General features: G+C 33.7%; 2 protein-coding genes across 5 annotated transcripts; both read right to left on the bottom strand.

The window, feature by feature from the left end:
* Window positions 1–1,212: 1,212 nt before the first annotated feature.
* Window positions 1,213–6,727, bottom strand: LOC124822885 (uncharacterized). 4 transcript variants are annotated; one of them, XM_088110621.1, is made up of 10 exons: window positions 6,520–6,727; window positions 5,893–6,031; window positions 4,787–4,823; window positions 4,496–4,623; window positions 4,345–4,416; window positions 3,568–3,697; window positions 3,369–3,475; window positions 2,868–2,909; window positions 1,663–1,875; window positions 1,213–1,520 (listed from the first exon to the last, which is right to left on the bottom strand). In XM_088110621.1, the coding sequence occupies exons 1-10, from the start codon at window positions 6,636–6,638 to the stop codon at window positions 1,452–1,454; spliced, it is 1,056 nt and encodes a 351-aa protein (XP_087966747.1). In that variant the 5' UTR covers window positions 6,639–6,727; the 3' UTR covers window positions 1,213–1,451. The 4 variants fall into 4 exon arrangements, with proteins under 4 accessions (XP_087966747.1, XP_047150923.1, XP_047150924.1 ...); XM_047294967.2 differs by having other exon boundaries at window positions 4,787–4,931; window positions 6,520–6,726; XM_047294968.2 differs by having other exon boundaries at window positions 4,787–4,931; window positions 5,893–6,026; window positions 6,520–6,670.
* Window positions 6,728–15,640: 8,913 nt separating this feature from the next.
* On the bottom strand, window positions 15,641–21,848 carry TIM44-2 (translocase inner membrane subunit 44-2). Its single transcript, XM_088108332.1, has 14 exons — window positions 21,553–21,848; window positions 21,369–21,469; window positions 20,613–20,708; window positions 20,390–20,465; window positions 19,929–19,973; window positions 19,445–19,849; window positions 19,298–19,366; window positions 19,005–19,069; window positions 18,763–18,831; window positions 18,596–18,668; window positions 17,611–17,715; window positions 17,098–17,169; window positions 16,929–16,991; window positions 15,641–16,036 (listed from the first exon to the last, which is right to left on the bottom strand). Exons 1-14 carry the CDS (start codon window positions 21,631–21,633, stop codon window positions 15,905–15,907), a joined length of 1,452 nt encoding a protein of 483 aa, XP_087964458.1. The 5' UTR covers window positions 21,634–21,848; the 3' UTR covers window positions 15,641–15,904.
* Between the last annotated feature and the right edge of the window lie 520 nt (window positions 21,849–22,368).

The following is a 22,368-nucleotide window of genomic DNA, read 5'->3' as shown; positions in this document are numbered from 1 at the left end:
GAAAATAATTATAAATTAAATATTTTTTAAGAGGAAAAAAAATGAAAAAATGACCCACTATTGACTATGACTTTCCACTGAGAAATTTATGCACTTACACTAAATAGGACTGATCAAGATGGATAGATTTTCTAAACTTTGAACCTTAAAAATTCTTGATACTTTTTATTAGAAATTTTAGATTACGAATTATCATATTTTAGATACATAAATAACTCCGTTTGAAAAATCATGGAAAGAGTAATAGTTTTCTTGGGCATGACTCATATTTTACAATATGAACATTGAGGACAACCGTATTTCAATAACATGAGCTAAATTTTGGTCTTTTAACATAGTAAACATCTTGAAGAAGTCTGATGACTTAGTTGTTCATGGCTTATATCATTTTTCTTTTTGCAGTGTCCATGATTGATGCCCTTGCCTAAATTTGAACTGCTCAAATTTTAAAAGGCCTTGTTTATCAAACTTTTGCAGTTATTATGATAGCTTGTTGTTTCACCTATCATTTTGGGTATTCTATTCGTAGTACTTTTACCGTGCTTCAAAATTCTGGTACGTAAATTCTCAAGTGTTGCAAAAAATGTTAGATAAGAGTAGTAAATGCATAGAAAGATATAAATCATATGCATAATACTTTTTAAAATGTTTCAAAAATAGTTGTTTGTTTTGGGTGTTTTTCCAACAAAAATATCCAAATTCAGTAAAGTCACTTTTGTCTAAAATGTTGTCACATGAATATAAGGATTAAAAGAAATTAAGAAAAAGTTTGTGAAAATGTTAGTAGACAATCATGTTAGTCTAAAATTATATAAAACAATAAAAAGGACTTTTCATTTCAAAGACCTGTTTGTCTTAATTTTTAGAAACTAATGTAATAACACTTATATACTTGATTTTTTAACATCGGCTAGAAAGTCAAGTAAAGCATTTTGACGAATTGCTAAACAAAGAATAAAAGACTTAAAAGGATGATAAATTTTATTAACTTGTGGGGTAAAAACAACTATGAAAAAGATGGATTAAACATTAAAATTGTCAACAAACTACTCTAATTTCAATCTTAAGTGTCCATTATCTCAGTAAACATCGAAATTGATCATTTCATTCATAGTATTGACAGAAGTAATTAGAAACATGGAATTATTTCTTCCCTGCAATATGCTTTAATTCTTTCTGTATAGAAAAGACCAAAAATTAAAATATCAGGAATGAAAATGCAAATAAACCATTCATATAACTTTGACAACAAAGTATCACTTTGTTTGGTTTCCAAAACCCACTACTAAAGAACAATTGGTTCTCCCCAACGATAGAACAACAAACGCACAACACATTATAGCCTGATCTCAATTTTCATTTCAAAATGCAGTGTTTTGGCACCTCATAATTCTTCTTATATCATAAAATTCAGGAAGTGGACGATAATGAAATGATTTGTTTGTCGTAAATCAATTAACTAACTCTATCCCTGTCAAAGGAAGCCCGGCATGAAGCTCAAGAACAACTTCACCAACAGCCTGCAATGGAACCATAGGCAAGAAAAGTATCAGTTGACAGGAATTTATTAGTCCTCTCTCTTTACTTTTAATCAATATATTCAATGCTTAAAAGAATTTTAAGCATAGGGAAAATGAATATTTGTGAAATGGCCCCACACACCTTAGCCATGGATCTATAAGAATGTTCTGTGACTCCTGCAACATGAGGAGTGATGATAACATTCTTAATTTTAAATATCTGGTCATCAGGATTAAACGGCTCATTCCAAGCAACATCAGTGCCTAACCCTCCTAAGTGACCTGATTCAAGGTTGTTTATCACTGCCTCATAGTCCACAAGACCACCTCTAGCAATATTTACCAGAAGCGCACCCTGAAATATACAATTGCTTAATAACAATGAAATTCATCATAAAACTACAACTAACTGACAAATTAAACCAAATGATATTTCATTAATGTTGCATTTGCTTGTTTTCTACAAATAATTCGGTGTTAGCAGGAGAACTATTAAATTTGTGATGACTTCACACTGTGTCAGAAAACAAAAAGAAAATGGTAAGAAAAGGTATAAAAGAAAACGTCATAAAATGGCAGGTCTGCAATAATCTTTTCCACACTTGTGAATGTACAGAAACTTTAGTCTTGTTAAGAGACTGAAAAAATAAATACAGCCCAAAATACAGAGCCAAACATAATAAATATAAAATAACTGAATCTAAAATTGTAACGGAATCTGAAATTGTACAGAATATTCAACACTTGGACAAGACTAATAACTCCCATCCCTTTGGGTCGCACCCAGGCTTTCTAATTTCAACCTTAATGGCTTCGACTAAAGCATCTCCTTTGATGAGTTCCATTTTCATGGGAGGTATATTTCTCATCAATCATCAACCATCAACATAATAAAAGAAATTGATCACAAAATCTTATTCTGTTTAAAAAGGTTATTACCCATTTATGATTTGTGTAAGTCCTATTATTAAAGAATGGGGATTTACTCAAGAAGGAACAAATAATTATTACAGAATTCTGATAATAAGGAAAGTATCTCCTTCTATGTGTCACCTCTTCCAACTGAGAAATAACTCAGTTACTATTCACTGTATATTTTCCCTCTTATTTATATACCAAATAACTCAACGGATTAACCAGATTCCTAGATAACTATTGGAATTCATAAGTTATTCAATAGTTTTAATTTGAAAATATTTCATACTGAGGTATCAAAGATCATATAACCAAAAGTATTTTGACATTTACCCATCTTCAAGATCTTGTACATGCATTATGAGGCTAACTTCAATAAAAAGAAAATTAAGTAAATCAGGGAAGTAAGTTCATCTCAAATGGTAAACACACCTTTTTCATAGAAGATATGAACTTGTTGTTTATAATACCAGCCTGAAAAACATCATATCCAAGTCAACAAGCATTTAATGAAAAAAAGTTCATTAATACTATGCATAGTTCGCAGAATGCAAATAAAACCTTTTAGAAAAAAGGAAAAACTAGATGTCACTGAAGCTATTAAGCAGGAACAGATTCATGTTAATAATCAACTTAGATTATGGATCAGTTCATTGGTTGGTTACTAATCTTAAGGAAAAAAAATTATGACTTTCTTAATAATAACACGTATCTAAACGAAAAAGGGAGAAGAAAGATAGGATTAAAAAATATACAAAAAAAACCTTTTCTGTTTACCCATTTGTCAACACCTATATATCAACCATCTACCATAGTTTTAAAAAGCCATAGGTTTCCACCAATCTCAAAAACTTTAATAAAAAAACAAATAGGGAGCCAAAGTGGCTGAAACTAACTAAAACAAAATAAATGAAGGATTGCAAAAGGCACCACCGTTTCATTGTTTAAACTTAGGCAGCAAACAACAATGTCAGCCTTGCTAGCAAAGTCATATATATCTTCATGACTACCCTTCACATCAACAAGATCACGTTCATCATCTTCAACAAAAAATAAAGAACATGTTATGAAATAGATGACAAAATGAGGCTTATTACAAGTTATGGTCCACAACAATTGGAAAGCAAAATACTTCTGCTTAATTTGCTAGCGTCTTGTGCATATGAAGCCCAGCTACGCTTTGTAGCCATAACTTGTACACCAAATGGCAGTAAACGCTTTGCTAAATCCATTCCAATGTTCCCAAAGCCCAAAATGAATATCTATATTATCATTAAAAGTTAGTTTTCCACAAACAGTACATTCAATAATCACAAACATATCCATGTATTGAAATTACACTTTCTGAGGAAAACAGACGTAAAATGAGAAAATTGACTGTCTTCAAGGTTGTTTTACCCTTGTACTGTTTAACAGAACTGTATCACTTCTGGGTGAAGTACAGAAAATATTTGGTATACAAATAAAAATGTAAGCAATTCTGGAGGAGGTGGGGATCGTCTAGGAAAGGACTCTGACTAGATACATCCAAAACTGAAGTCTGAACTAAATATAATTTTTATAGCCCAAAACGAACACTAAACCTTATCATTTGTTTAACCCAATACTATTTAACAAAATGAAACTTAATTAAATTAATCTTAGACTTCTAGAAAAGAAAATATGTATCTATATACATGTCATCCATATGAATTTTGTAAGCCTTTAAAAGTATATTTCGTCGATCATCTATTTCCCTCCTCCCTCCTTTAAAAGTAAGTAATAGCTTTTATTTAGTTAGAATAGGCTGAGATCCATTTTTATTTAGGTATGTAACCATTACGAAAAACAATAACCAGGAACAAAGACAAAAAAGTGGTGACCAGAACAGAATATTATTGTTTTAAAAAAAAAAAATCAATAAACTCACAGTTTTACCGAATAAAGTTTCAGTAATTGGCTCTCCAAGCTTCTTCTGTTGTATGGAAACTTGCAGTTCATTCTGCATGAACATTATTTGTTTTCTTCAATATGCATTCAGAAAGAACGAAAATTTTCATTTCAAACTGAAGATATCATACTTGCTTTCGGAGGAGACCTAGCATTAGATATATGGCCATTTCAGCACATGAAGCTGAATTTCCTGTAACATCACTTGGGATCCTAGCAACTTTGATTCCATGCTTTGTTGCGGCATCAATATCAACACCTTGGAGTAAAATTTTTGATTCATCAATTTGAAACTCCAGTGAGGTTTAACAGGACGGGATGGATGAAAACATAAAATACAAAATTACTTCCACAATAAAAATGGAAAACAAGTATCTTCCTCAAATTCTGCATTAAACCTCAAGTAACAGTAATCACAGTACCTTCCAGCCCAACACCATACTGCATTATCAGCTGCATCTGAACGGCACGAGAAATTATATCAGAATCTAGCCTCATGCTTTTTACTATGCAGACATGATAGTTGGCAATATCTTTGCGCACATCTTCAAAAGAGAGAACATCAACCTACAAACGCCACATACAGCTTATTGATCTGAGAACATTTTTCCCAAAGTAATGCAAAGATTGTATAACCGCAAGGCTAGTAGTACTATCTAGAAATTGTATTGGCCGTTATCTTAAGCCAGAAGTAACTGCACATAGAAGAGTTACCTAATAGGGTAAAAACACAAACACAAGTTTTACTCACAAATAGAATGCTAAGGAAACACTCATTTATTCAAGAAAGCCAAAAATCAAAGTACAAGGAACCAATGATTACTTCAAGGGTTCAGTAATCTCCACCTAATTTAGGAAAGCCTAAATCACCTAAAATTAATCCATCCATTGCTCTTAGAAAGGAAATTCAGACATGTAGTCTCCATCCCATGCCAAAATCGTCTTATATTCATCTGAAAACAAGGTACCTTGCTTTTACCTCTAAACTCTAACCTTTACACCGCAAAATTTCAGAGGACTTGGAGATTCCTAATTCGTTGCAAATGGTTTCTATATTGAAATACAAAGCTAGTATGAATTACATGTGACAAAGAAAAAAACAATCATCATTATTTAGTTGTCACAGTCCAGTTTAGCATGACTTGATTAATCACACAGAAATCCAACGACATGTCATCAGCAAACTACAGTACAAACATGTTCACCAAAGACGAGGGCTATCTCAATAAAACTTTTAATTAGCAAGTTGGATACAACCAACATGTAGTATTGATTGCATATTATGATATGATTCCGCATCATATTTGTTAAATGAATGATTTTCCAAATAACATGCTGTATATTTGTGAGAAGCAGGGAAGTGAGGTGTCCAAACAGACACAACAACAAAGTCTTTTCCCACAACTGAGTTTGGCTAGATGGACCATTTGAAGGCCTTCAACTTGGTTAAAAACACAGAACAGACAAAACCGGAGTAGTTCAATTGCTAGTTGGATATGATGAACATGTATTAACAATTCTATTTTACCTTGATATTGGGATGATTTTGCAAATACTCTGCTGTATATTCATGAGAAGCAGGGAAATGGGATCCACAAAACAAAACTCGAGTGGTTTGTTTCTCGACATGCTTTACCATGTTCCCATTCCTCTCCATGAGACCTATTCTACAACATGAAGAATATTGAAATAAGAAAAGAATGCAATTCAAACACTGCAATAAAGTCAAATTGTAAATCCTGGAGTGAAGACAATTCAACTCGAGTTGGATTAAGTCCTGTATGCATCGGCGGCTTCCATTCTCATGTTTTCCTCTCTGTTAATTTAACAGTCACTCTGCACATGGAAGGTGGAAATAGCTTGTTCCGAGGAAAAAAATGCCATTTTTTTAGTCCCAGAAAGGCATTTGAAGAACTCCGTTTCTCGGATAAATTATTCTTTGGAAAATAACTGATATTTTGAAAATTTTATCACCAAACCCCATTTAGTCAAACAAAGACCAAGTCAATTTCATTCCGAAACCCCGGGCTGGGCTGAAGACTCAATTTAAATCTGAATTTCAAGGCATTTTAAGTTGGGTGTGTGGGATGGGTTGATGTAGCCAATATGGGTAAATTGAAATTTGAAGGTAGAAGGAGAGAAAGAAAGAACGTACGAATGAATGTATTCGAAAAATGATTTGGTTGTGGTGCGATGAAGATGGTGCAAGCGTTGAGTGTGTTGGGATGTGATTATCCGGCAAGAGCAAATGCGACCTAACACAGCCCTCAACATAATAATATAACACTCTTCACATCAGTGTCTCTTTTTCCCACTCTTCTAGGATCAGAGTACTCTGTTTAAGCCGCTTTCTCTGTTCATTATCACGCTGCTAGACATATTTTATGTTATCAATTTCCAAGTTTGAAATATTTTTTGTATTATGTATAGATTAGTAATATAATTTTAAGTAATGTTTAGTTATGATTTGAATATTAATATAATTTAATGTAAATTTTTTAATTTAGCTTAAAATAATCAATACTATTCTAGTCCCTATTTTCTCCAGTTTTATTTGATCAGTTTTATTTGATGTGAGACTCATATTTTTCGAATGTTCAATATAGTCTCTTATATCGTAATTTATGTTCAATTTTTTGCTTTTGACTAACTATGAAAATGTCCACAACAACAATCACTCACACATCACCCTTGGCAAGTCATCATCACTTCTACTTCCGAAAAACCCTAATTTTTCCCTACACATAAACTTTAGCCACCACCTAACCTTAGGTGTCACTACTACACTCACAGCCAGTCACCATCTTCGCACTTCCATCATCAGACATTTCGAAACCTTAACCAAAAACTTTTCGCGAACATATCACGCACTGGTCGCGCCGTTGTTGCAAACGTTCCGCCACAAACATCGCGAAATCGAATCGTGAGTTTCTCGCGCCTTTAAGAAACATCATTGTGAAGCTTCTTCATTCTCACCAACCACCATCAACCATCAACCTGAAACACAGAAGATCAAAACCCATAGAACCAGAAATCTCCTTCAAACTAGAAGTGCGATTCACGCCGCAACGGTGAAGAGCCACCAACATTATCACCAACCTCTCGCGAGCAAAACCCAAATCGTAGAAACGCAAAGCCGAATCACGCAATCATCTTCAACCGTCACACCAGCGCCTCTCCACAAGCTTCTCCACCGCACTTTCTCGCGTGATGGCACTAGAGCAAGCTTTTCCCCAATCTGGAGATGCAAATATGAAACCCTAATTTTGGGGTGAAGAAAAGGGTTGCCACATGTAAAGCCCTCATTGGCGCGACCATCCTTAGTCAACTCTAGTCCTAGCCACGTCAGCCAATAACTGTCATATAATTCACTAATTTGTAATGTGCCGTTAACGATTTAAACGTCCTTAGCCAAAAGGACAAAATTGAATATAAATTACCATAAAAAAGACTACATTGAACATTAAAAAAAATGAATTCCACATCAAACAAAGCTGACGAAAATATGGATCAAAAAGTGGTATTAAACCTTTATTTTATTATATAAAAGAGAATGTTTATCTCGTCTTTAACTTTCATTCTACTCCTCTTCATCCATATTAAAAAGACAAAAACTGGTATTTTACACTACATATCACAACATATTTCCTTTTCAATTCTCTTATTCACATAAACTCAACATAAAATATTCCAAATACTGTTTTCTGTTCTTTAACATTCTATTTTACTCTCCCTTACTTCTCTATCATCGTCATTTGTTTTTTCTCATATATACCGATCGATAACTTTCAATGATAACCATGTTATGTGTGATAACATAATTAATTACATTAGTAAGCATGATTTATTCTAATGTTAAAAATTAAATAAAAAATTAAATAAAGGTGTTGTCCTAGGAGGACAAAACAGTTATGTTTTGTTCTTTTGTAGTGATTTGAGGGAGATGATTTGGGGGAGATGATTTGAGAGAATTTGAGGGTAATTTTTTTATTGTTTTTTTGAGTGGATTTGTGGGTAATTGAGAGTGGATTTGGAAGTAAAGTTTGTGAGAATTAGTGTAGGATTTGATTGATGTGACAGATTTAAAAAATTAGTTTAATTGGTAGAAATTAAAGATTACCAAAATGCCCCTAGTTATTAAAGTAATATAAAATGTTATTTATTAATGTTATATTTAATTGTAAAAATGTTTATAAAGAGACCAAAATTATAAATAATTTTTAAAATTAATTTTTAAAAATTCTAAAAATTATAATGTAGTAAAATGAGTTTATTTTTAAATGTAATATTTGTTTGTAATATAATTTACTACCAAGTAGTATCAATTTATTTGTTACAGAAGTGAGATTGATTAATTTTAAACAAACATATAATTAAATGAAGTTATAATATTACATGACCTAAAAAAAAGTGTCAACATAATAACATACAAATATATTTGTAATAGTTCATGATGACCTTGCTTCAGTGAGGTATCGTTGCAATCTATTCAAATGATATTGTATTGGTATCCCTATTAGACGTCTTGTATGGGATGGATGCGAAGATAAAAAGTCGAAGCACTGTCTGAATAAATTCTGATCTTCAATGTTCATAGTCCGTAATAAGTTTTCAATTTCTTTTGTAGTTGGATTAGATAATTGAATCCTAGCATTTACCAGAGATATTCGACGCTCCATGACCTGTGTATGTCGTTCAAGAGTAGCACATAGTCTTCTTCTTTGATTATTTACTTCTTGCAGTTCATCTATGATTCGAGAATCCATCTGATTTGCATTTCATTAAGTTGACCAATAAATAAAAGTATGAAAACTGATGTGCTATAGAATCCTAACATTCAAAAATAGGTAATGTAAGTTATCAAACACATAAGTCAATTTAAGTAAAAAAGTCATGTAATGCATTCTTGGAATAGTTATCAACATAATCATCTAAATGGTGAAGAATTAAGTTAACATTTTTATTCAGGTGAGCAAATTGGCGGTTCATGTCGAGGGATAGGTTTGCCAAGTTATCTTCAATACGTTGAACCTGCACTTGCATTTGTTCCATACCCTGCATTCTGTGTTGCAAGTCTTGTACCCCCTCCCACATTTGAGTCATCATATTAGGATTTGAAAGATGTGGAGGAGGTTGCACAGGGTTGTCATGATGGTGTGGTTGCTCTTCTTCTTCATCATCACCGACAGCGTGTTGCCAAACACCGTTAACATTAACAATATTCAACCTCTTCAAAGAATTTATTGAAAAATGATGTCTGGTCTCAATATGAGTGTTGGCATCGACATCAACATGTACTCCCAATATTGCTTGATTTGGATGATCAGGACACCATATGGTAGGGGTGTGTCACTGGCCTTGCATTTAAGCATATGTTGCATGATGTGATGAGGCCAATTAATAGCTATATTATTTTTAAGCACACATATCATAAAGATATCCTCTTGCAATAATTTTGCAAAATTTCCAGGTCGTGGAGTCAGCATGTGGACAATAACATAATGCAGAAGTCTATCATTAATATTCAAACACCCAACTGTTTTAAGACGTTGACCCTGCATTTCTGGTCTAACCATAGTAGCTAATATCATCTCCCGATCATACGGAAAGTCATCTGGGACATTTGAATAAGACAATTTTTGACCCTCATACTTCATATTAGCAACATTCAACCAATCAACAGATTTCAATCTAATTCTTCTCTTGTTGACCTCACTGAGCAAATATCCATTTGCAGAAATCTTCATATTTGAATAAAAAACTTTGATTAAATCCGGATAGAAGGGTCCCTACAATGTAAGAAATTCGACGACCCCTTGAAATAGAAGATGATGTTGGAAAAATACCCTGAACTGGCAAATGATTCGAAATTCATTATCTTTGGACCAACAATATTCCTTGTGTAGAAATCAGCTGCATAGTTTTCCATCTGACGGCTGTGAGTGAAGAAACGATGTTGATCTAATTGTTCTGCAACAGATGGTCTGACATAGGCTGAATCTTTTGGCTCAGTGAGGGTTTCTTTTCCCTTACGACTTTTTCTGGGCCTTTTGGTTGATGATGAGGCCATTTGACAATTTCTTCAACAAAACAATTAATGAAAACAATAACAAGGTAAGTTATAACAAATTATTGAATATTAAAAATAACAACAAGGAAAGACAAACCATTAGATCATAACCATAACCATAAGTTAAAAATTGAAGATGGATGAAAACCAATAAGTCATAATTACATTACAGGTACATCTCATAATATAATAGTAATACAACTAGTCAGATAAGACATCCTAACAGTCACCACCCGAGATCATTTTACATAATTTATTCCACCGCTTGTGTGGGGGAAGTCCCATCAACCTCTTTGTACATGTGGGGTTTCCACATAAGAAATCATAACATTGCTCGAGCAAGTTTTCATCGGCAATGTTCATAGCACTCAACATTTCATAAATGTCGCCCTCTGTGTATGTGTACGTCGAGGTGCGACGGAGTATTTGATTTCTATCTTCCATTGCTGAGACTTGACGCACGACTGCATTAGAAATTACACCAAAATGAACATTTGTAGAGCTAAGGACATTTGTGAAACCATCCAGGCTGGTCGTCAACTTATCAAATTGAGAATCAATGACATCGACCATATGTGACTTCCTTTTGAAGCCTCGTGAGGATGAAGTTCCACCGGATGGAACGGAAGGGTGAGATTGAGTCTGCCCTAGACTATATTCATTCACAGATGGAGGAGGTGATGGTGGACTTGGGTCTCTATACCCCGTCCAGTCAGGCTGTTCTGGAATGTACTCAATATTCTTATTCAGATCAACACTAACACGAGGCCCAACCCGCTGTCGACGTGCTTGACGAGCGGTCCGAACACCACTCCCAGTAGCTTGATCAGTCGCCCATAACTCCACCATTAAATCGTAGTGTCTGATATTATTAACTCTTTACTTTGCGGCACTTGGCCTCGACTAAAACAACATACATTACAAATACAGTGGCTCATATTATGTATTATAAGAATCCACAAAATCTGAGTATTTATTTAAAAATACATGAATGAGGTCCATCCAAACTTCGTCCTTAGTTTCAAATCTCATACTTACGGCGTTCCAGGCAAATCCACTCAATCCAGCAAAGAGGTCATGTACCTCACGCTATTTATCTTTCAAGACTTTCTGACGATTTTTAACATTATTTTTCGTAACTGCGACATACCCAGAGCTATGAAGATGATCAACTATGTTACTATATGCTTGGGATGTCCAGCTTCCGTTAACCCTATGAAGATGATCAACTTCATCAAGTAATGAGTCATCATTATCCACACCACAAAGAAAGTTGTGTAAGATACAACAAGCTAATATAATGTCTGTCATTGTCTCCAATCCATAGTGTGGTTCAGTGCCACTTGCAATGATAAGGAATCGTTTTTTCAACACATCAAAAGTTCTTTCAATAACATTTCTCAACGATGAATGTCGATGATTAAACAACTCACATGGATTTTGTGGTCCTCTACGTGTATATTCTTTAAGGTGATATCTGTAACATCCCAATATCTCACACTGGACAATTCATAATTTATACATTGTAACATTACATTTACGGTAACATCCCGTAATCTCATATTTAAAAATTCATAGTTGATATATGTCTATACATATTTTAAACTCAGATTTCAACTATAAACTCCTAAATATAACTCGAATTCTTCTAACTTATTCTTCGATCTCTTTCTTCATTGGTACTGGATCAGACGACATTCCTTCATCTACTCCCGTATAACGAATTATACGATCATCGTACATACCCAAACACAAACAAGTAGGGTGAGCTAATATGCAACAAATCATTTATAAAACATGCATAATTGCTTTGATACTAACATCATATAATAATTATGTCAGACACCCTCAAACCATCATATCACAATTCCTATTAGACACTCGTTCCACAATACCCAATGAACACCACAATACCCAAAAGACACTCATCCGGATGATACGTTGATGAGCGGTCACGGGAGGTTATACACTTGTGATGACTTCTACTTCTTCTTACAAATACACTTCCAAAATACTCCATACCATTCACAAGGTTAGTCCTCAACACTATGTCCAAAATCGGCACATAGACTAGGACCTCCTGCTCCTCTCACCACATAATTCATCCCTCTCTACTTGAGACTAGATGATTATTAGAGTATCAGGATAACCTCCAACTACAGGACCCTCAACATCAACATATACACAATTACCACATCATTACAGAATCTCTCCACGAGATTCATACAATGCTCACATTCCTCAACTCATATTATACCATTACGAAATCTCTCCATAATACTCATATCATGTTCAGACGCATAAATTTAAATCCAATATAATAAATTACATTCATTAAAATTCATAATTTCGTATCTACCACAATAACATGAATTCATTCCAACGAGATATATTGCACAATAGTTTAACAGTACATAATCTGTTCAACAAGATTTAAGTTAAAAGCTTGTCGAGTAGACTTCCAGGAAAGATAGGTGCGTCACAATGGACAACTTAAGTACCAAGTCTTTCCTTAGCCAAAGTGTTCCTCAACTAGTTTTAACAAATTTCTTATTTACATATTCAAAATAACAGCATATAATATTGACACAGAAATTCAATATAAAAATATATATTAAGCATTTACAGTATTCACACAGAATTTCAAGACATGAATAGTAATAAAACAATACTAAATCAGAATATAAAAGCTTAGAAAGGTTAGCTCCCCTACCTCTATTCAAGACTTCTCTTGCTCCGAATTTGTTTCCCCGAAAACTCTTCAGAACCTCTACTCTAAAATTTCTTCCTACTCCAAAAACTTCCTAATTTCTTCTTTTCTCATAATTCTCTCTACTTCTTGGTGCAAAAACTCCATTCCTCTGATTTCTATTTATAGGCCAAAATTTTGGCACTATTTGTTTTTTTTTTACTATTCCTTATTTTATTAAAAATATTATTTTAATTCAAATTCTATCTGATCCTCTTTGCACCAACGTGGCTTTCTTATCACTTTGGCACTATTCATTTTTTTAATTGTTTTTTGTTTTTACTATTCACTTTTTACTATTCACTATTCACTTTACTATTCACTATTCACTTTTTACTATTCAATTTTCTTTAAAAAAATCCTAAATAAGTTATTAAAAATTTGAACCTCTCCTTCTAGAATTACTATAATTTTATATCCAAAATTTACATTTTTCTATCCATTAAAATTATTATTACTAATAAAATGCTAATATTTTTCATGGATCTTACAATATCTTACGCCTCTATATGGAGTCAAAACTGTGCTTTTCAACATAAATCCAACATCACTGAGGTAGTATTTTCCTACAATTTTTAACATATACATGTATTTAGTGACTACTCAATAAAATCTTCAACATCGCAATTTAGACACTCACCTTGGGGGATACTAAAGGATCATCTCGATCAAGAGCATTTTTTAAAATTCTTGAATCAGATGCAGTGCCTTCCCACCCAGCTAGAATGTATGTGAATTTCATGTCAAAATCACACGCCGCAAACACATTTTGAGTTGGCCAATCTTTTCTTCCTCGAAATCTCGGAGCATCAGATCTTGACACCTTTACACGAACATGAGTACCGTCTATGACCCCTAAACAAACCTAAACATAGAAATAAGAAGTCATCATAAAACTCAAAATATTTTATCATCATTTGATCAAATAACATCTTCAAATATGTTCAAATGAGTACCTTAAAGTACGGGTAAAATCGATTGTTATTCAAGACATATGGATGAACCTCATTTCCTGAGGGTTGAATTAGAAATTCAGATTCCAAAGTTAAGATAGCATCCAACACATTGTGAAAGTGGTTGCTAACCTAACACCTTCACACTCTATCAACCTTGGCTACCTTCACAAGTGCAGCACAAAGGTCCAGTAACCCCCATCCCACAAGGTTTACAGCACTAGCTCCAGGATGCTTCACCTAACTCCTTCAATTGCATGTTGGTGCATCCTCAGCTTCGTCACAAGAAGAAGAAGAAGAAGCTTTGAATGGAATATCATGGCTAGAAACGAATACACCGGACTTCCTTCTTCCTCTTCAGCCACATGCTTCATCTTCACTTAGCCATTTGCTTCCCTTCAAAACAGACCACCCTTCTTCGTCTTTAACACTCGCAAACGGCCACACACTTGCCTCCTAACTTGCAACAACATATCAACATTTCACAGTTGCACATTACCTGATATGACCTTCTCCTCTCAACCTAGAAAAGTTCACCTCAAGCTCATACACCACACTCCCAACTTAATATAGTCGCTTATTTCCCACACTCGTACACACACCAAATAAATGTGCCTACCCATGTTCTTATTAATGGGTCTTCGTCAACTTCAAAATTTAAAAGCTCACCAGCTCACCATCACTGTTCGGCAGGAATCTTTGTAGCACTCTTTCTAGCACTCCAGGGTTGTGTCAAGCAGAGAATCTTATCTCTGCATAACCCAGCCATGGCTGCCAAAGTAAACACAGTGTTAGCTCGTGATGCATGGGCTTTGTCCAACAGTAAAAAGTTACTCCTCATGTGCAGAGTTGTACTATACATTTGTTTAAGTTTATGGGTATGGAAATCCTGTAGCTATATTATTTTATGTTATTATGTACAAGGTATTTTAAAAATGTATCAGGACATATATGTAATTGTGATTTGAATCAGCGCAAATAATCTCATTTCAGCAAAGAAGTCGAAATCATGCAATCCCGCAAATCCATCGCTTTTCATCTTCTTCAATCCACGCAAACGAACGCGTATGAAAGCTTAATTCCTCGCTCGCAAATCTCTATAAACAGTAAATTCGCTTGAAACGAACACAGCTATAGTTTTTTTTTCATCCAAAATAGCATAAGTGTCATCAAAATCTTAAAATATATTTACATTAATAAAATGCATATAACTCGTTTTTTGAAGACAAAGCTAATTCGTGCTTTCATCTCATGTTTCAAAATGGTAACTAAAATGTAATTTCGCTTTGCTTTTAAATTTTTTAAATCCGACGAATTCTAGCAATAGCCATTTACAAATCCATAAATTGACCTGTAATACGAATGATAGAATATTTTAGAATTATTCAAGTTGTTCAATGGAGGGACTTTCTGTGACATACTTCCAAATTCATCATCAGAGTCTGTTATCCAAGCCTTCTGGTAAACAAAGAAAAGTGCTTACTGTAGGGACCAGATAATATAATTTAAAAAAAAAAAACAAAATAACTTGTCTCCACTATATTAACAATTTCTGGGTTGAGAGCAGAGTAAACCGTTGCCCCAGCTCATGTAACATAAAACAATGAACTCAAGTGCAAATTATTTTTCTAGTTAGTATGTAAAAAAACTATTGGATTTAATCACCGGGATACAACAACTTGGCCCCAAGAAAAAAAATCAGAGTTTAGAGTATAGAATGTAAAGGCTCAATTATACAAATCCCTGGAAAAGGAAGTCATGTCAAAAACTAGATGAGGGCTTGGATGCCTTGCTGTTGCATCTCTCTTAGTCTCCACATTAGGTAAATGCCATCTTCTCCACGGTCTTCTTGATCCATTTGTTGTAATGCCCATAAATAGAATACAGTGTGGATTGTGTCCTAGCATAGAAATAAATCAGGGTTAAAATTAGACAAGGCTGTAGTCACTCCATGAAAGTGGTGTCACACATGTCCGAGATTATGTCATACATTAATTTCTAATGGTCTCTTTGGATAACTTTCTCCATAAACACATTTTCAGCGGAGGAAAAAATAAGAAAATTGAAATGAACTTCATAAAATTTAGCTTATGCATAAAATAATTTGTAGAAACTCTTCCGTACAATCCCTCCAATTTTATTTTTTTGGTACAATTGAATGTAGTTTGTAGAAAAACTCAATTTTTCCTTCTTATTTTAAACTCACAAGTGCTTGTGGATTACACTTCTTTATTTCTTCTATCAATAGAAGTGTTTCTATAGAAACTTGTCCTATCAGACTTACATGAAATAAGGACAACACTATAAATTTACTACTCATGAGGACACCAAAAACCATAACCATAACGAACATGATGTACAGATAAAAAAAAAAACAGACAGCATTGAGACATGATAAGAGCCACAAGCAGAGATTGGGACACGAGGGGTAATTTTTCCGTTATTTGCATGTATTTCTCTATATACAAAACAAACCATTTTATATCAGTGCAACTGTGAAATCAAGCATTTCCACACAGTATACATTTAAATGTGAAAAATATACATGCATACATCATTCAACTTTACTTGATCCATGCCTTCCATAACACCCAAACATGGAATTGAATTGTGAGATGGGATCAAATTTCATCAAGATTCTTAAAGGGTAAGGAAAGACAAAATTTGTAAAGTAAATGGCATTATAAATGTTTCCGGGAACAAGAGGTACCCACTCTCAAATGGTATAGCCTTTTGCACATTGTACATGTAGCAATCACAAAATATAAACCGTTAGAAAACACAGCATTTACCTTGCCTCCTTCCGTAATTGCCCCATTCCTGTCACGTACACAGTAGATTTGCTGTGTTTGAAACTGAAAATTCATTGTAACAGAATCATCCATGAAAATTTTCATTCTACTTCATAAGAATAAAATTTATAAATTAGCAATGAAGTTCGGGAAGTAATAAATTACATACCATTACAATGATCACTGGAGATGAACCCATCATCTTGGTCTCTCTTACATCCAACTCGGATACATGCAGAATCTGCAATAGTGTTAAATAATTAAAAAAAATGAAATATCCTAGTAGGTAAAGAACCTTAACCATGTTTAGTTGCAGAAATAATTATGTAGATTCACAATAGCATGTTACATTATCTTAACTTTGATAAATTCAGATAAAAAAGACTTTATATAGAATTGCATCATTTATGGGTAAAACCTCTTTGATGCACCGATACAGTAAATAAGGGGTTCAACAAATTTTAATGTATCTGACATAGATACATTGAAATTCGTTGAAAATTCGTGCGGCGGCAAAAGAAAATATTTGCTTTAAAATAGGAACTTATTAATCGCCACAAACACATGATCTGTTTTTCTTTAAATCATTAAAGTTTTTTCTTACAGTACCAAACAACCACATTCAAAACAAGAAGTCATTGAACAAAGAACGCAACAAGATTAAGAAAATTGCAAATCTCACCTTGTTATCAAAGAATATACCATTACTTTGGTAAGCATGACGCTCTGCTTTCAAGCGTTCAACCAGCTCAGGACTGCAATATTTCTTTAATGTTTCAACATCTCCCTGAATATATAATTAAAATCAAAGTCTGATTCATAAATCATAAATACAGCCCAGCCAAAAATGTAGATTTAGAGTAAAGCTTAGATGAAAGTGCTTTATCCCTATCATGTTTTGTATTTAATAAGTGATACTTTTTAACAACTAATCATTGATCAACTTCAGTAGCCAACTTCTTCGACTTCAACTAAAAACTGCATCTGCCCTTTTCATGTGTAGGAAGTCAAAATCTTCAAACAACCATTTCGTGTTAATGAACTCCACACATCCAACCAGGCACATTGTTATCTTTCTTAACCCATATTTGAAGATATTGCCTCCCTTCTTTTCCATTAAAGTGATTCTCCTTAAACATAGCATTAAATCCAAAGGTTTAACCTAATCGTTAGTTTAAATCCAAAATGATTATTTAAAAAGTGTTCTTACCTGATGATTGTTGATTAAGATTCTTGTCAGTAACTCAGAAAATCTAGCATTTTAGTTTATATATATATATGTCACCCAATTTTCTAAGATCTATAACATTCTGTAACAATACATCCAATGCCACAAGTTATCATAATCATCATCCGGTTTTCCCTTTTTTATTTGATTACACTAGACTTTGCATGAAAATATCCATTTCAGTTACAACTTACAACTGGTGATGATGCTGAGGATTTGTTCTAAAAGAAAGACAAGTGACCAGAGATGAGCAAACAATGAAATTTAAAAGTGTAAACTTTATGAGTCATCCAAGTGTGACTTGTTAGAATAAGATAGCAAATAGAATTATACCTAAGTATTGGTCATGAACCCATGCCTGATTGAAAAATGGAATGAGAAATTGATTGCACATAAAAGAGAACACATTTTAAGCATCCCTGTTCAAACTATAACCAACCTTGATGTAAGCATTAAGCACTGGTTTTATTGCCTCCTGAACTTCCACAACAAATTCTGGTAATGAGAAATAACTGGTCCATGTAACCAAATAAAAGAAAAGATGTTAGCCAATTAAAATAATAAAATGCTAACACTAAGATAGAAACAAAAGTCGTGAGAACCTACGGATCCCGTTGACGTATTTCCTTGTAAGAAATTGCAGCATCTGTCTCTTGAAACATACTATCATTGATACTGTAAAATAAATTTATGGTGAATTAGGGCTTAAATTCACATCATACATTGATACTATTTAGACTATAATCAGCAAGTATAGCATCATGCATAACTATTACTTGTAACCAATCATTTGATATATCTAATTACAAAGAACAAGAATGAGTGCAAAGAGAAACTTGATCACATACTCCTGTATTTTGTGAACAATGGGGCTATCACTGGTCTCATATCTTTCCCGCAAGTCCTCTACTATCTGTCAATTCCAATAAATATATATAATACCATGACAAAAAATGTGATTTGAAAGTTAAACATGTAACATTTTCTCCATGCGCATTCATGAATTATCAAATAGGACACTAATGCTTAAGAATGCAAGTGAGACAAGCTGCACAATATATCATGGTATAACAAACCACCATTAGGAACACAATTGTTTTAATAGAATTAAGAAACCTCAGGAGTCCAGAGTAGAGCATACCTCGTGGCCCTTTGTCTTCACTGGGTCACTATACTTAAGGAACCGCTTGGATACTGGATGGCCTTTTACCTTTATGAAAAAGTAAAGATAATTCAATGGAAAGCATTTCAGGATAATCCAATTACAGAAGGACTTCAACCATGTTACCTTCTCCCTGAACTCATCAAATTTCTTACTCCACCAAGATTGTTTAGATGGCATAACAACAAGCTCTGTTCTTGTACTTGTTTCACCACTTGATGCGAAAGGAACTCGCTTTCTCTTTGTTGGAGTACTTCTTAACTCCTCTTTTACTATGTCATAACTTTTTTTGGTTATGTCAACTAACTTTGCATCCTTTAATTTTTGGAAGGCAGCAGAAATATTTGGAGAGGAAATAGTTGATTTAAATTTCCCAAACAATGAATCTGCAGCATTGCTAGATCCAGATTGCTGGGTTTGCTCTTCCTGAGATGATGTCTTATTTTCTCCATTTGCATCAGCACCCTGTTTGGTTGAAGAATCAGTTGATTCGGAAGAATCTTGCTTTCCTATTCCAAAAGTTCCCTTCACCTGATTAAACAAGAGCAGTATCAATAACCTGCCAACTGTCAATCACTTTCAACAACAGAGTTTTAGATCATAAACAGACCTCCTCAGTTGCAGCTGAAATTTTCTCTTTAACATTGTAAGAAACCTGCAAAACGTACAATAAAATTCCATGAAGCATGCTAGCTTACTCAAAATAGATATATGGATACCGAGTTCCCAGGAACAAAGTTCATATCAATCCCAATTAGCTGCACAAACAAACAATGGAAGAATGACATGAATGGAAATCTAAGGTATGCATCTTTTTACCTAACCAAAAATAAATAAATTAGACCATGAAATTTGTATCAAGATCAGTGTAAGTCCACAATAGACTTTCTACACAATTACACATCCAATGACTTCATAGTCTATTTATGCATTGATGTAAAATTCAGTTGTTTATTTAGCATTTTCTAATACCACTACAGAGTATCAGAAGTGAGTTCCTTTCCCCCTTTTATCATAACTAATTTCCATTACTAACCAAGAGTAGAAACTGAGTATGACCTTTGATTATACCTTCTTTGCCGCAGCTTCAGCTTCCGTCCAAACCTCATCCACTTGTTTGTACAGCTTCTCAGTTTTCTGCTTTGTTCTGTATTAGCCATTTAACCATATGAGGCCTCCGTTAAAGAGTTGAGCCAGCCTTGACATACGATGGTACGTCACAGCCTATTAACAGTAATGCAAAAAATACTAATGCAAAAAATACTAAGTCATGGCCACCAAATACAACACTTACCTTTCTTTTAGCTCTTCTTTTAGCACTTCTTTTACCCCTTTAAGCTCATCTGCTTTTTCCTTCAGCTCCTTGACAGACTGTTGGAATTCTTGGTTTCTGCAACCATCAAAGACAAGAAACTGATAATGCAGACAGTAACACCCATAAAAGAAAATAAAACCTCAGAAAAAAATCAACCGAACAAAACATATAAGGATTGGTCAACCTATGTTTTCATTTAGTTTCAGGAAAGTGACTTGCATATAACCACTATTGTCCCAACAAACATTACGAAGGAATTAAAAGGACCAGATCAGAAGATACATGCACAAGGATAATAAATAATCCATTATCTATTAAATACAATTGTAACCCAAGCTGTTTAAAGTACAAAACATATCTTTAGAACAATTTTTAGTTCTCTTGTAAAGCAGGTGTATGTGCATGTGTGTGTGCGTGCTGCAAGTATGTAAATTGTAGTGAATTCCCATGTTTGTTTTAATTCCTTCTTTCTATGAAAGATACTATAGTTTTGCCCGTTAGCCTTGAGAAATTTCTAGGAGTAGGTCCGAATTTATTTGGACTTTGGCATCTTCTATGATTTACTAAAAGAAATTAAGAGCATTGCTTTGGTAAATCATGTTAAAATTGAGATTTAAAATACTCTAACGTATTAATAAGCTCTTTGACTTCACTGGCCTAGCTCGTTGGACTCGAACATAGCAGTTATAAGTGTCACGGTGCAATTCAATTCAGAGAGGACAGAGAGAGGAATACCTAACAGCTTCGCCTTTAATCTTGTTTGAGAAGTCATTGAAGACGCTGTATCTACGCCTATCTTCCCAGTCCAGAGGTAACCTTCTATTCCTATTCCAACCCTATCCAAGCAACAAACAACAGCAATACATAAATAAATAATCAAACAATTTACAGATAGATAAATTTGGGAAATGAAAGGAACCTGGTGCTGGTGGTGAGGGGAAGGAAGAAGAAGTGATCGTTTAGAGAGGAAGAAATCGCGAATCAGCTTTCGCGTGGCCATTGGAGTGAGGTATGAGAAAAGTTGCGTTTCTTTCTAGAATTTTTCTTGTGCTTTGGTTTTGGTATTTATCTGTAATGGGTGATGAATAAGAAATGATGGTACAGATTGGAATAGGATGAACAAACAAACCAGCTACATTCAAATACAATTACAACAATACATTGAGTTTTCACATTCAATATTCTTCTTCCTACGCCCATGCACAAGCCAATGAACACAACTCTCTGCATCCTTCTTATTGGGCTTAGGGTTCCCGGTTTTGGGCCTCCTATTTTGTTTTTCTTTTACCCATCAATTTAATAATTCATTTTTTATATAATAAAATTTAAGCTTAATTAAATTTTAAATTTCTGACAAACTTTTATATCTTCAATTTAGTATTTATTAAATAGTTTTGGTCCATTAAGACTTCAAAATTTACATATTTTTCAGTTGAATCATCACAATCTAATTTTTTAGTTGAGTGAAATGATTATTATCTAGTTATTCTAGTTACATGTAAAAGGTGAGACTTTTTTTAGTAATATTATTGTTATTGTAAAATATAAGTTGTATTATTAGAAGTGAACTTTATCGTAATGGAATTTGTTATAATTGATTAGACAAAAAGCATTATATGAATAAGGGTGACTTTCTAATCATAAATATACTTTTAATGTAAAAAAAACCTTCAAATGAGAAAAGCATAACATAGCATATGTAATTTTTTCTTGAAGAATAATATAAAAATTGAAA

Source organism: Vigna umbellata, chromosome 3, assembly GCF_029865625.1.
Source record: "Vigna umbellata cultivar VRB3 chromosome 3, Vumbellata_1.0, whole genome shotgun sequence".
Lineage (NCBI taxonomy): Eukaryota > Viridiplantae > Streptophyta > Magnoliopsida > Fabales > Fabaceae > Vigna > Vigna umbellata.
This window is presented reverse-complemented; position numbering and strand designations above follow the sequence as displayed.